The sequence below is a fragment of the Meleagris gallopavo genome, chromosome 13 (assembly GCF_905368555.1).
Source record: "Meleagris gallopavo chromosome 13, MGAL_WU_HG_1.1, whole genome shotgun sequence".
Classification (NCBI taxonomy): domain Eukaryota; kingdom Metazoa; phylum Chordata; class Aves; order Galliformes; family Phasianidae; genus Meleagris; species Meleagris gallopavo.
Window position 1 is genome coordinate 19101705 of NC_139416.1, and position 15745 is coordinate 19117449.

At 51.2% G+C, this 15745-nt stretch overlaps 1 protein-coding gene across 12 annotated transcripts in view; it reads left to right on the forward strand.

The window, feature by feature from the left end:
• Positions 1–680: 680 nt before the first annotated feature.
• The window catches only part of PMFBP1 (polyamine modulated factor 1 binding protein 1), a 31634-nt gene continuing 16569 nt past the window's right edge, over positions 681–15745 (forward strand). For 5 of the 12 annotated variants that reach the window (XR_014886212.1, XR_014886211.1, XM_085235243.1 and 2 more), the window contains exons 1-2: positions 681–1399; positions 9542–15450. Coding sequence is in view for 8 of the 12 variants with exons in the window: in XM_085235243.1 (XP_085091369.1) it covers positions 15388–15450 (63 nt within the window). In the remaining 4 variants the exon portion in view is untranslated. Of the gene's footprint in view, positions 1400–7396; positions 7478–9541; positions 15726–15745 lie in introns of all 12 variants that reach the window. The other 7 variants (XM_085235240.1, XM_085235247.1, XM_085235237.1 and 4 more) reach the window with 7 other exon arrangements.

Consider the following 15745-nt stretch of genomic DNA (forward strand, 5'->3'; position numbering starts at 1 on the left):
CCATGGAGCCACTGGGATGTCTCATCATCTAGCCCCAGCTTGTGACCATGTGGGCACTGATGCAGCACCAGGCTTCCAGGTTCATTCTTTTTAGTTGGAGGTTGGGCTTTCTCCAGAGCAGTCTCTACCTCTGAGCTGTCTTTCTCTGTGGTGGGGAAGGATACAGAAAGGACAGTTTCTCCAAGAGGAGATAGTGCTGTTTTGGGCCGTCGCATGCTCTGGGGTAGTTTTGTGCAGCAGGAGCATCACATGATGCTCTCAGAACAACACCCTGCTCTCACATGTCAGACTGACTGCTTAAACTGTGGTCCAAGTTTCTCTTTGCCGAAGTGATGCCAGGTACTTGTGAAGGGTTGAGATCTGCTACAGTGTTTGTCTAGGCCAATGTGTCTTTATCAGAGCCAACATCAGCAGCTGTAGAGAAAGGTGCAGGAAATCTACAGCAGGTGGTTCAGAGCAGCTCACTCCAAAGGCTGATTTAGAGATTGGCTCATTCTCAGCGCAAGGCACTTCTCTCTGCAAAGAGCTGTTTTGACTCTGGGAGCTGTTATCTGTGCAAAGGCCTCATTACTTTATCTCAGAGGGCACTCATAGCTGCTGTTTCATTGTGTGGCAGTGAGTTCCACCAGACAGGTTTTCTCTTGTTGTTTCTAATCTGGCTGAATTTTTTTCCTCTCCAGCGTGACTGAAGAAAATCACAACACCAGCTGCACATAAGAAACTCCTGGAAAGAAGAACAAAGCCAACTGTTCTCCATGTCCACGAAGGCATGCACAAGAACTAATGGGTGTATCCTACATCAAGAAAGATTCAGGTTAGGAACAGCTTCTAATGGAGAGGAGACCAAAGCAGGCAAACAGACTGCCAGGGGCCTGAGGATTCTGCATCACTGGGGATCTTCAAGGACAGATAAACAGAAGAAAAGGCACCTGTAGGTTCCTTGTCATAGAACTGGAAGATGGGACATCAACCTCTTGAGATTCATGCCAGCCTTGCTCACTTCCTAAACCCAGCATTGTTCATACCCTGAAACTCATCTGTCTTCTTCAAAGCCCCACCATTTTCTCCTTCAGCATTTATGTGCTATCAACATATCACTTGCCAGGGTGATTCTTCTTTCTAGAAAAGTGACTGCACTTGAGTCTTGGATGGATGCTTGCTTCCTACTGTGGTTCACCTAACCTCCATGAGACTCAATGCCTGCTTTGTGTTGTAAATGGTGTCCCATCTTGAGAGGCTTTGCCCACCTTCAGAGATGCATTGCCCACACTCCTGCGCTGGATAATAACGTTGATCTGTGGGAGTATTCTTCCCTCTTCTTTGGGACCTCATTCTTATGCTTCTTCAGGCTTGTTCACAGGAGACTGGCTGAGGAGCACGCTCACTGCTGTTTTCCCAGGTAAATTCAGCCTTGCTCGTCTTCCTCACTAGTGGTGCTCCTTCAGCTCTCTTCTCGGGGAACAGGGTTCTCTTTGTACTGATGCTACGGGTTGGAGGAATGCACAGAGTCTGTCCTCTTCTGGCTCTCTGGAAGGACAAACAGAGCTGCCCGATTCCTTGCCCAGGAGCCTTAGCACTCACCTGCATATACTGGGATGATGACTTGGTGCTCCTTCCTATGTTCCAAAACATGCTGCTGCCTGGGATGATCCAAGGTAGAAGTATGTTTCATAGGGTGAACGGGGGGCCTCAGTGCAGTGGGCTTGAGACCTGGTGCCAGGGCCTTAACTGAACTAGGCAAGCATCAGGCAATTGTGCTGCTCAACAAAACTGCACAGCTGATAGTCTCTGAGCTGCTCTTTAGCAATACGTCTAGCAATCTGCGGCACTTTAGCTGGGGCTGGTGGGTGCCTTGTTCCTTGAGTCGCTCTCAGGAACTTGCATATGGAAAAAAAGCTGGATTTTCCCCTTCTTACTACCTCCTTATGGCCCTAGGGTACCCAGTAGTCAGAATGCATGCCTTAACATGTGCTGAAGAGAGCAGGCAGAGCCTGGAGGTTGTTGATGGATGACAAAAGCTCTGATACGTACATCTGCATGACATGTGCTGCTGTGCCTCAGGCTTTGGCCTGAGCATTGCAGTTCCACCCTTGGTAATAAACATATGAGTAGATGAGGCAGAGATGGGAGTATAGATTTGCTATCAGAAACTTTGGATTTAATTTCCATTCTTAGCTGTGTGCAATTTCCTATATGTGCTGTTTTGCAAATGAGTTGCACAATAGCTATCAAAGACCACCTACAAACAAGGTCAGCTTGATGCCTCTTACTTCTGCTGTGCAGCGGTGGGTCCAGGCAATGTGAAGGTGTGGGTCAGACCCATGGAAAGGTCTCATCTATGCTCCCTGATGGCTGTATGAATCTACTGCTCTTTGCCTGCCTTGCGTTTGAGTGCAGTCACGGTGCTGGAGAAGTAGAATTGCCTGGCTATCAACGGTTGACCTACCTGGTCTTAGTAACCAAAGGTGGTGCAGTTTTCTTAGATGCTGCTCACTCACAGAGCCTTACACCTGTCCGTGAGGCAGCAGCCACTTGGATCATAGGTCCTCAGTGGGAGGGAGGAATGAGCACGCACATACCACACACCAGGATACAAAGCAGCCCCCACAGACACACCAGCACTGCCAGTAGCTTTTATGGGGCTAGAAACACAGTCACAACAGCCATTGGGATCTACGAGTGACATGGCAGGATGAAATGTGCGATGTGTGCAGACACTGAGGAGGAACCCCACCAGGCACCTGGGCCTGAGAGCTGGCTCCACAACACAGATGTTGGAGGGAATAAAGGCATTGACAGAGGATCAACTAAAATGGTCTGCAAGGCTGGTTTCCGAAGGAGCAGTCTTTGGGGCTGTGGAGAAATGGGCAGCCTCCAGGCTGTGAGGTTAATGCAGAGCCACAGCTGTTTGTATAGCTGCAGAGCCTTTAAGGGAGAGTTGGGAAAACTAGCTTGGATTCCAATGAATATTTACAATTACACTGCTCCAAAGCTGAATCCAATCACATCACTGCAGTATGCAGTCTTTGTGCATTAAAAGAAAATGAGAGGAAAGCAGGAAAGATGGAGCTGCAGAGCTGCCTTTGGAGAAACCTCCCTGCTTGTGACAGAACTAAAATGCTTAATTTCTGATAGAAGCAATTCATTCTTTGGGCTTTTTTTTTTTTATATATATTAAAGTTCCTGGCTGTTTTTTGAAGTGAGACTTTTCAGTAGATGGTCTTCAAATCGGAGTGAAAGAAATAGGAAGTGTTGTAGTCTATAATTCTGATACTGCAGATACTGAAATAAGGGAGCATTTCCAAGCTAGAGCAGAGATGCTCCCCCCACTTTCCACTTGCTGAGTCTGAGGTTACCGTGTTCAAGAGGCCTGGACAGAGCTGCCCCTGTTAAAATCGTGCTCCTAATATGACATTTGAATGATCACCAGGCTCTGCCATTAAACAGGATGATCTAACAGAGGAAGAAACAGAAAATGCCGGATAAATGTTCATTGAAGCTCGTTATTGGCCTTCTCTTTTTTTTAGCAGAAGATAGAAAAACGTGTCTGGGAATCACTGCATGCAAAAAAGATGGAGGATTTGTGAGTGTAGGACCCCTGCAGAGAACTGTATGCAGCAGAGTAGGAAGTGTGTGGCAAAGCAGAGGTTCTGCTCGAGTTGACAAAAGGAACAGCACCAAAAACTTACCTCACTGTACTCCCAGCTGAGCAGCTCTTCTGCATGGTGCCAGGGCAAATCAGCTTGGGCTCTGGCATGTCTTGTGTTGGCAGCTGGGTAAGCTTAAGAAAGAGCTGTACTAATGGAAGAGGTACTCATCTGGATGTCCTAAGACCTATGGTGCACCCACCCACTCATACACTGGGAGGTTGTCCACGACTCTGATGCAACGCAAGCAGTTGTGGAAGAAGGCAAGTAAGAGACAGGACAAAAGCACAGGTCAGGATGAGGATGGAAGTTATTCTTTTTATTCAGACATTGCATGGCATGCATCAGGCATGTTGCCAAAACATGGCCGCAGCACCAAACACTGTCTGCTACTCTAACATACAGGCTGTGAATAACTCATGGCTTGTTGCGGTCTTGGAGTACAAAAACACCACTGCTTTTCTTTAATTACAAATATTTAAGGTATATCCTTCCATTCTGTCATGCAGATGTTCTGAAGCACCAAGGCAGCATCAGAGCAGGTGCTTTGTGAGAAGGCATGTTATGATTGAAGCTGCAAGGCTGCGCACTTATGTTTACACAGGGCACGCTTACAAGCACACCTGAGCTGGAACAGTGACATCTGAAGGCCTGGCCTGCTCCATCCCCATGGTCCCAGCAGGTGGCACATCTCCACACCTGAGCAGAAGACAGCATGGTGCTGTTTTCAGATTGTGCTAATCCCATCGTGTGTTTTGAAGATGATGTGTTTCCTCTTGCCTTTCACCTTGTGACTGCACAGATCCCTTCTGCTGGATGGCAATCTTAAAGGATGCTGATGGGAAATCCCAGGAAGCTGCTCTCTGATCTAAGTCATGCTGCTGGCAGAGGGAAGTCTCTGACACGTGCAGGCATGGCACAGGGTGTTCCCTGCTGCCTGGCACATACCGCAGTCGATAGCCCTCAGCAGGAACTTGCATTCAATATTATACTCTCTAAGAGGCTTAAAATCGACTGTGAAGCTTCAGTACAACTACAAAAAAATCTTGTTTTCAATTTCTCCTATGGGGGATTGCTCCAGAATGAGACAGAGCAATTTGATAATTGATTCTTGGAGTATGGATATCTGCACTGGAGTATTTGGAATCAGATTATGTAATATGAAAAGCAGTCATTTATTTGAACTTCCCTTGTGGGAATGGTAGCTGCCCAGACAAATTCCCCATGAAGATGGGAAATGTGACAGAAATCAGAGCCCACTTCTGTGTGCTGCAGAAACAACACAGCAGTTTTGCACCCACCAGGAATGCCCTGCATTGTATCTTGTTCTCCACAGCTCGTTGTAGGTTCTTATACCAGCTCCTGACAGACCCCACTTGCCATGGTAAAAAAAAAACAGCACCAAAAGAGCAGCATGCTTGCGCAGTTCTGGGAAATCTCCAGCCTGCTGGAATAGCTTCTAGTGTCATAACAGGACTCGACATAACAGTCCATTGAAGCCACCAGCCCAGGAGTGGGAATGGCTGTGGAGAGCCACTGCAGCTCTCCTGTTGCTGTGCGACTCTTTACACTGCAGCCCTCCTCATCCTTGCTTAAGCATCGTGCCTTGCTCTGAGCAGCTCCAATGGGCAGAACTCGGGAGTGTGCTGGCTCAGATGGCCCTCGCTCAGTGCAGCATCTGGCACACAACCCCATTAGCTGTGTCAGAACATGGTGCCTCTGGCTCCCCGCCTTCTCTCCAGGGAGCACCTGCAGTCCAGCACGGTTTCTCCTGCTTTGTGTCCCCCGGGCACGCTGCTGTCACTACAGACAGCTCTGCCACTGTTAATTGTGTCCTCTGAAAAAGGACTATCGACTGAACAGTCCTTTTTCAGAGGCTGAACTGACTCTTGATGTGGCTGTGCAGAGGGGCCAGTAGCACACCACTGCAAGTCCTTAATCCTGACTTTTTGGATAGATGCTTGGAAACAGAGAGCAAGCTGATACAGAGACAGGGCAGGATGTGTCAGGATCAGTCCTTGCACGTGATCCTGGAGTACTGAAGAAAAGTATGAACTGTTTGCAATTAGTTGCAAGTATGTTCTGCTCACCATCTTATCTGTGACAGTGGCCAAGAGCTATTATCTTGGACACTGCAGTACCACCCAGAATACTGTGACATGCAGCTCAGAGGCCTCAGAAGCAAAAATAGTGTCTTCTGTTTAACCAGTGTAGGTGGATTTTTTTTTCCTCCCATGATGATATTTAACCTCTTTTTGAATGCACATAAACCTTGATGACCCACTGATCAGTTCGACACAGCATAGGGGATATTAAAAAACAAAATCTGCTTTTTGTGTTGTAGTCACTACCCGCTAATTTATGGGGCACTGATGATTCTTATATCAAAGGGACAATGAGAAATCATACTGCAGTCAAACTCTGTATGCCAAGCTTAATTTTACAATCCTGTCACACTTCCCTTCAGCCATCTCTTCTCTGGGCTAAAGAGACTTTCTACATTTCCTCATATGGAAGATATTCTTTGTATTTGATCTGCCTTGTTACTCTTCTCTGAAACCCTTCCAACTCTGTTTTTCTTGAGAGAGGCCAACCAGAGTTCCATATGGTAATCACAATGCAGTCTCCACTATGGCTCTGTTCAGTGGCATGTATCTGATCTGCTCTCTGTTATTTTCCTAATAATTCTTAATAGTCAGTTTGTCTTTTTGAACTGCTCCTGGGCACTGAGAAAATATTTCCATAGAACTGTCCCTGTCAGTCTCTATCTGGTTTTATCTCCTTTATCCCCAGTCACTTAGTCCTGAAGAGGGAACAGCTACAGTACCTGAAGCTGCAAGCAAAACCTCACAAGAAAGAAAGTGCAAGTATCCCAGAACAGGTGGTTAAGACCACCTGGCTGTGTCTCATGTCTTCAAAAGCAAGGACAACTACTAAACATCTGAAAAAGAAGGCATTATGAATTAAGCCTCACATTGCTGCAGCCCCATCCCCTGCCAGGCATGTCTGCTCTCTAGTACCCACCCCATCCTGGAGGCCACACAGCACTGCAGGGGAGCACTGGAGCCTTCTCTTTGCTGAAGCAAAGCCCAGGTGCAGGTCAGGCAGGGGAGCTGCCTACATCATTCCTGCATTTGGGCAGTGAGCCTCCTAAAACAGCTCCACCTGCATCTCCTGTGGTCACCCTTACTGCAGGGATTCCTTCTGAGATGCAGCTTCCCTTCCTCTGGGAGGTTCCAGTGCTGCTGTTATTCAGGTCACGGGGCCACTCACAGCTCCACGTGGCACAAAGGCTGCTCCCTGTGCTTCAGATGACGCACAGTGCTGAGAGGCTGATTCACCCCTGCAGACCTCAGCCTGGTGGCTCTTAACCACCTTTCACCATTCAGCACAAGCACACCCAACAGTGAATGCAGATAAATGCTGCAGTTAAATCATTGTTGGCGAACACAGTCATGGCATGTTTTTGCAGTCCTTCCTTTGTGCCATTCTATTTTATGGGTAACAGGTTCTAGGTCTTCAGGGGCAGGGAGCAGAAGATGATTTTCATTGCCAATCTGGGGTCTTACCCAATTACCGGTGCCTACTTAGGATTTGGATCCTAAGTAGGGACGCCCACATTGTCTGTAGTATCTTCAGGGCTACGGTCTGTAGCATCCTCAGAACACCGTTAAAGCATTCAATAAGGCCTGCCAGTCAGATTATATGGTAGGTGGAATCACCATTCAATGTTGTTTTCTTTTGCCCAGCATTGTACCATTGTGCTAGTGCAACGAGTCCCTTGATCGCTCTCGATGACTTGAGGCGTTCCATAGGCAGCCATCAATTTGGTAAGTGCCTTGATGGTACATGCCTGGCTCACTCTCAGCACTGATAGGCCTGCACTAGCCCACTTCAGATGTCAGTGAAGTCAGAGCATACCTCGCTCCTCAGTCTTAGGGAGGGGCCCAGTGTAAGAGGACTGTGTCCTCTAGCAAGACGGACTGTTGTTTCAGGCAATGGTCTTGGTCTCCTCCTGGAGCAAGCATTGCGTTCTCAGCATACCTGGACGATGTCAGGTAGCTGTACGGGCAGTCCCCAGGCTTTAGCAGCTGCCCACATTGCCTTTAGTCCTGCAGCTGCAGCTTCTGATGTAACCCACAGGCAACACTCTCAGATTCTGAATTCTCAATCCATCAGACTCAGGCCAGCGTGTTGGCTTCATCATTTCCTGTGACTGTAGAGGCTGGTGACCAGAAACATGGCAGACACAATGCTGCAGCCCCATCCCCTGCCAGACACATCTGCTCTCTAGTACCCGCAGGGCAGGCCTTACTGAATGCTGTAAGGTATTCTTAAGGCTGCCCTGAGGACAGACTCTCAGTCCCTGCAGGGGGGGGGGAGGGGGGGGGAAAGGAGGATCGAATATACCAAGTACCTGGGCCTATTTAACAGCTAGTTTTGCTTGTTGGAATGCCACTTGTTCTGTTCTCCCCGTCCCATTCTTTGGGAGTTAACACAAAGCTCTCAGCAGTTGCACTAGGCGGGATATAAAGGAACATCAGTAACCCAGCATGCCCCAAAGTTTGTGCAGCTGCCTTGGCATGGTAGGAACTGGGAACGCCTGAATGCTGTTTATTATGGCACTGGGTAGTACTTAAATCTTTCCTGACCAAACTACACCCAGGAATTTCACCATCAAACCTGGTCCTTTCATTTTTTGTGGGTTTTTAGCCCACCCTTTCTCTTGTAAATGAGTAGTTAAAGAGTCTACTGCCTTTCCTAATGCCTCTAGTGAGTCAGACATCAACATGAGATCAATCTAATGGTACAGTCTGATGTTTTAGGATTATTACACTCTGCTAGGTCACATGCCACTTAGTTATGACAGTAGAGTGGTGAACGCACATACCCTTACAGCAGCACCTGAAAGGTCCACTGCCTGCTTCCCCACATAAATGCAAATTAGTCTCGTGATTCTTCCTGAATGGGAATGCTGAAGAATGCATTTACCAAGTCTAGGACACAATGGTAGATTTCTATCTTCCTGCTCAGTTTGTCCATCAGGAAGGCAATATTGGGTACAGCATACAAATAGGCAGTGTGACCTTATTTAATTCCCTGTAATGCACTATCATTCCCCATGTGCCGTCTGACTTCCATACTGGCCATACAGGGAAATTATATGGGCCATGTGCAGATCTTGCAATCCTACTTTTTCTAGTTTCTGCACCGTTCTAGAGATTTCCCCTTGGTTCCCTGGAAGTCTATGCTATTTAGTAATCCAGCACAAATCGGGCAAGCAAATAGGCTCATGTTTTGCACGGCCTCTTAATATCGCCTGCAGTGCCAGGATACTAACACATCTCTCTCTGTCTGAACTCTCCTACAGTCATCTGGAGAGTCAGACCCCATGGGATGCCTGTGCCCAGTATATACTCCAGCACTGGGGCAATAGACAGCTTATACACCCAGGGTGGGGGACACTCAGCCTCAACCACGTCTGGCTTAGAGGGATGGTCTGTCACCCAAACCCACCAATCCCCACCCTGTCTCCCTGGAGTGCGGATGGATCACCGTGAATAATTGATGTTTCTGTACCCCTCTCAACTATTGCCATAACTCACTGTATATTCTTTCAGAACCAAAAAAATAGTCTGACATAGGGCCCCAGGTCCTGTCTGGAGGCCCTTAGTACAGAGGGGCAAGCATCCCCTGGCACGCAAGTAGCTGAGTAATTACCAGTTATAATAATAGAACCGTTGTCCCTTATAGGTCCCCATTCTTCAATAATCCAAGCAGCACTGAGCCAGGGGAAACCAGGGAGCCCTAGGGTTTCCCCCAGAAGTTCCTCTTTCAGTATATTCAGGGTTTCAGTAACTAACCAATACTTTTTTTTTTTTTTTTTTTAAAAGGTAATCCACTGTGAATAAGCACCTGCCTGGATCACTGAGTGTAATGCTATAATACAATGGAAAGTACAACAGTAATAGCACAGGAGCACAGTCTTATGCCACAGCAAATGAGAACAAACCCAAACACGGCAACCACAGACAACTCACCTTTGAAAAGCCACAAGCATGCAGAGACCAGCAGAGCAATACCCTTACTCCCACTGCCAACCCTTAAATGAGGTCTGAGTAAGGAAGGCTCCTGGCTCCACCTCTTCCATCACTCAGGTACACTGCATGCACCTGAGCTCCCCTGGGCTGGCTCTGCCTTCCCACCGGGTGCTCAATCACAGGCTGTGACTCAGCATTTCTGCTATAGGGTCAGAGTGAAGCTTAACCATAAAGAAAGGAAAGGCATGAGGATCCCTCTCTGGCTCTTTTTACAGTCTTGCACCTGCCTCCCCCCTTTTATGTTTGAGGTTCTCCCTCTGGTCCCCACCACAGGAGTCTTTTCCATTTATGCAGTCCCTCTCCAGTTTCTGTCTCCCCTCAGCCACCCGTTCCCCTTTTGCTTCACTGCTGTTGCTGCTGATGCAAGAGGAAATCCCCAAAGCTGACAATGAAGTAGCTGTCCAGGAGCATCATTCCTCTCTCTGTGGGCTACAGCTGCAGGAAGAACCTAAGCATCACATTCTGTGGCCAGACCTAAGCAGTGCTGCTTTTTCTTTGCTCCTTTCTCTTTCTGCTTATTTCCAGCACGTGGTTCTTACAGAGACACACGGCAGCTCCTGTGCAGCTATCTATGTTCTCTGCCTACAGGCAGGCGGAAGCACAATGCAGTAACAGCGGTGGCGGTGGTTGCTGTGATGGCATACGGCTGTGAGAGGCACTGCTGGGACACGGGCACTGCCAAGGAGCTCCGGGCTGGGCTGCCGAGCACCTCCCGTTGTGCAGGGCTGGGGCTGACCCGCACCTCCTCTCACCACTCCCGCGCCTCTCAGTGCTTCTGCCTGCTCCCGCATTGGCGCTGGCTGCCAGCAGTGCTGGGCATGCTGCAGGGCGGCCTCCCACCTATTTCTGCCACTGATGCTGTTTCCTTCTGCTCTGTTTTCTCTTCCTGCTCTGGAGGGGCTCTTTCCCCAGAGCTGCGGTGTTTTTTTCCTAACTATTTTTCAAGTAGCTGGCTGAGTCTCTGGAAAGGATAATGAGATCATTTTCATTGCAGAATGCAAATTCGTGCAAGCCTTCCCTGTTCGTTATTTCTCCCCTGCAGACTCTGGCCACGATGCTGATAATTCGTATTTGTTGATATTCCTCAGCAGCCGAACACAGAGTGTGCTCCAGACGGTACCCAGATGTGATCGGAGCCGATACCCTCTTCCTGCTAACAGAGAATTGCAAACCATCACTACAGCGGCAGAGGAATAACCTTTACGGTTCATTAAAATTCCACAGACTCTGCTCTGTTCTCCCTTCCGCGAACCCTACGGGCACTGCGGGTGGAACGGGATTCCCCTCCCATCCACCCGTCGGCTTCGGGCCGGGATGTGACGCGACATCTCCGCGTGTCCGCCGCTCCCGCCCGGGCCGTGTGCCGGTGGGGGGGCCGGGGCCCCACCAGGCGCCCCGCGGATCCGAAGGACGGGGTCCGGCTCGGAGCCCGCCGCATACGGTCGGGGAACGTTGACGGAATTTGCGTCCGTCGCGCTCTACCGCGGCCGCGAGCCGCCTCAGAGCCGCGCCGCTCCCGCCGGGCATTTTCCGTGACCGAGGCAGCGCCCCGGCTCCGCGAGCGGCGAATCGAGACGGCAACTCCCGCCAGGCCCGGGAGGGGGCGCTGCGGCGCGGGCGGAGCGCGGGGCTGGGGCTGCCGGAGGGCTCCGGAGAACAAAGGTTCCGCGCTCCCCTCCGCAGCGCCGTGCCTCGGCGGGAGGAGCCACCGCCGCCAACGCGGTGAGCGCGGGGCGAGGGCGACCCCTGCCGGGCGCCGCCGGACAGACACAGACGGACGGGGGGATCTGACCGCGCCCCGTCGTCTCCTTTCGGCTGCCCTTAACCCCTCCGGCCTCCCGGCCCTGTTTGACATTCGCCTCTCGCCCAGACCTCTCGCGGCCTCGGACCTCCCACGCCTTCATCCTCCCTCTTTTCCCTGACTTCCAGCCTCTTGCCACCTGCTCACCCTTTTACGGTATCTGCAGTTCTGTGGCCTTCCACCCATTTTCGCCTCCACTTTTTAGTTTGGCCCCACCCTTTTTCACCAGCTTGAAAGTGGAGACCGAAAAAGGGTGGGAAGGTGTAAAACAGATGGAAAGGCAAGCAATGAAGTGGAGCCAAAAAAATGGGAAGAAGGCTGAGAAAAAGCGGGAGTCCTTCCCTCCCTTTTCCCCTTCCTTTCTCCCTTCCCCTTCTCCTAAGTCTTCCTCTCCCCCTTCCTGTTTCCCTTTTTCTCTCCATCCCCTTCTAGGCCTAGGCTTTGCCATCTGAGCACACTCAAAGGCGTTGCTGCTGTATTTGTGTTTGTTTCCGGGGGAAGAGTGAAACCCTGTGGGGACGAAGCCTGGTTAAGCTGAAAAAAATGCAGCTATTTTTCCTGCGGTCGGAGTTATTTTTAACACCAGTAAGTTCTTACATGCGAGTATTTTTCCACTCATTCCATAACTCGGAAATAGTTGAAAGGAGGTTAATCAAACATTTGAATTAAGTGCATCTTCAGGCAAAGGCTCAGCATGGAAAATTTTAGCTGCAAAACAGACGTTCTGGAGAAAATGGAGCCTGCAGAGCCAGCAGGCAGCGCTGGGATGGGCTGGGAAAGGCTCCGTGTACCAGTGGTAATGGTGGGAAGGCAGCTGCTGGGAAAGGTGCTTCCAGCAGTGTGCATGTGCTGCGCTGGTGCCAGTGAGTTGGTTACCCAACCAGACAGGGTTCTCAGGACATTACATTATTAGCATGGGCAATACATACATACATAAATTTAACTGAAATCACACGTAGCGATGACTCAGAGGCAGCATTCCCTCCATGCTGGGGCAGGTGCAGCAAGGAAGGAGCTGCCACGGAAAGGCAAAGTGCGGGGGACTTCTAAGCTCTGAAATGTCCTGCATACGTGGACAGACTTCTAAAGCACTGCCCGGAGCCGCTGGACCTGCATCTCAGGACATGGGCGCTGGGCCTGGCTGAACAAAGGGGACCAGACAACAAAGGATGTAATGATTTAACGCCCTCTGTACCCAGAGATTTTTCCTGATTTTCAGAGTGCAGCAAAAACAGGGGCACTCTTCTAAACACCGCTCTCTCAGGATGGCTGTGAGGAACCACGTTCAGCCCCACACCGTCCGGCAGTGCTGTGGGACCCACAGATCCAGGCTTCGGGGACGGCTGTGTGCACAGAGGCACCGCATTGGTTCCGGCTGTGCAGTGCTGCAGCTCCAGAGCAGGCTGTGCACGCTGGCACAGAGGAGCAGTGGGTGCTGCTCTCCAGGCTGTGGCTGCACACAGCAGTGTGTGCACATCGAAGCACTGCAGTACCACTCCTGGGATGCTGTGCTGCGCTCCTTCCTCCTTCCTCACCTCCGCCTGCCTGCTATGAACGGAGTCTTGGCTTTGTTTTACTGATTTCTATTTAGTATCCTAAAATATTCACTCCAAGTTCCGCTTGACAGACGTCCCTAATCTAATCTCCACGTCTGCTTTCTAATTTTCGCAGTCAGGATAAAACAAATCGGCCGCCGTTAATTGCCTGCGCTGCAGCCGGGAGCTTTGGGCTGTGATTTACGAGCTCGGAGCAGGCGCTCTGCAACGCATTTTTCTTAATTTATTTTTAATGAGTCTCTCAATTAATTTTCTTGGAAACATCTTAATGATGTTGGAGGCGAGTGTTAATGAGGTTTGCACCAGTGCCTCATTTTGCATATCTTGAAGTACTGAATGGCATCACGAACACACGCTTGGTCCTAAAAAAGAGGAAGGAATGGGACTGGGTGGAGACACCTAGCTCAGCTCCCACCTTGTTCAGGCACTGGGGCCGTGTGGGGCTGTCAGCAGCGAGCCCACCGAGATGGGTAACCCTGCAGAGATGGGTGAACCTGGCAGCAAGGGCAAGCAGAAGGGCAGTGCTGCACATGGTCCTGCGGCTGGAACTCATCTCAACGAACGGAACCAGGCCCTGGGCTCAGCATCCGGGCTCACTGCGGTGTTCCCGTGCTTCCCCCAGAACATGGGCACTGCATCCCCTGCTGTGCCCATCGGTGGCGCAGGCTGGGCTGCACGGCGCCCTGGTAATTGTCGTGTGTGTGTGGCTGGAGGCAGCAGCTGGATCTCCTTTGTTTCCTCACAGCATGTCAGTCTTCATTACACCAGAGAGGAATGAAAATGGATTCACTTTTGTCCCAGCCAGAATGTGGCAGCTGTTTAATTTCAATTAACGTGGCACTGAAAAGAATAACATTGCGGCAGTAATTAAAGTGAGACGGCTCCAACCCCAGTGCTGCTCGGCATGTGGTGCCGGCTCACCCAACAGAGCAACTGCTTCAGCCCTGCGTTCTCCCAGCAGCAGGCAAGGAGGGCAAGCAGCCTGGCACGGCTCGGCACGGCTCGGCACAGTGCGGTGCTGCTGGGAAATGCTCTTCCCTTGCACTGGCAGAAACTAAGGCTAAATTCAGCTCAGCAGTTCTGCACAGCAGTGCCAATTCCTAGCTAAAACACCACTCATGGAACTGCGGAGTGTGGTGAGGGCATGGCAGGTGGAGCTGGGAGCTCATCTGTACCAGGTCAGCTCTTCCGAGCCTTCCCACACCCATGGGCACCACACCTACCCCTGAGCCTCCAAGTGTTAGGGTTGCACTCAGCCCCCTCGGACTTCCTTTTCCCCAGCAGCTGTGCCAGACCCCCATGCTGTGGGCATTGCGCTGCTGGGGCTGCCAGGCCCAAGCTGTTTGGGTACCGCAGCTCCTGCAGCAGAGGGATCAGTGCTATGTTTTTTCCCACTATTGATCTGGTGCTTTAAAAGGGGAAAAAAATCTCCCTGGCTGTCTAAACATTATTGATCCATGCCGGGAAGCCGCACAGACAGGGAAGGGCGTGGAGAAATTGAAATTTAATTTCCGACAACTTGTTCCTGTTACTTTTACCTTTTTGGACAGAAGCACGGAGCAGCAGCCGCCGTCGATGCGGTCGATCCCTCCTCTGGCAGCACTGTGCAGCTCTGTGAGCCCTGCCAGAATGCAGCCATCCCAGGGTACGGCACCTATGGCACCAAGCACAGCTCCGCTCTGCACCTCAGCAGCATGGCTGGAGTGCAGCACAAGGATGGCACAGAGACGTGTGGGTGTGAACACCTGAGATTGGCACGAGGCTGCCAGAAGGTTCAGCCCCTGCCAGCACTGGGCACAGTGGTGGTTTGCTGTGCAACAGCCTGGGCCAGGCACAGTGTCGCCGGGTTCTGGTTCCAGGCATTGTCCTCAGAACAAGACCAGGACTGGGCTGCAGTGGGAAGAGTGCCATGCCGTGCCAGGGACACAGCATGGGCGAGGGGGAGAGCGGTGCAGGGAGGTGAGAGCTGCAGGCACCGCTGGGGCCCTGCACCCTGGAGAGGAGGGACTGATGTTGCTGGGGTCGAGTGAGCCCTGTGTGCCTTCACTTCACAGGCAGCAGGCGCTCCTGGGAGCTGCAGCACCAATGGTGTAAGCAGGCCTCGGTGATGTCCCTGGCTGCCCCCTTCCATGGGACCCAGGGCTGTCTGTGTTGTCTTATTCCATGCTCTGGTCTCTCCAGCAGAGAGAATGTGACCAGAATATGGCACGTACAGGGAGGTTCCTGCTGTGAGATGCCAGCCTAGGGAGACCCAGGGAGGGCTGTGAGGGGCAGAGGTGACCATGGCAGAGCTGAGCAGCCACATCCAGCAGCAGCAGCAGGAGATGGAGTCCTATCAGTCCCGGGTGAGCAGTGCCAGGCAGTGGGTATGCAGTGCAGGTTGGTGGGCAGGCAGTGGGGAAGCCCTGGCAGCCATCACCTATGCCAACAGAGAGCCCACCCCTGGGGCCTGGGAACAGCGCGAGGGCTCGGGGAGGGGCATCCAGCTCTGCTGCAGCTGCACTGGTGCAACTGTCACCATTTTTCACAGTTCAAACAGGTTACACCAGCGTGCTGCAGAGCTGGGCAGCAGTAGTGCCTGAGACCCCCAGGAGATGGCTGAACACACACTCGGGGAGAGGTCTGCACCCAGCAATTCAG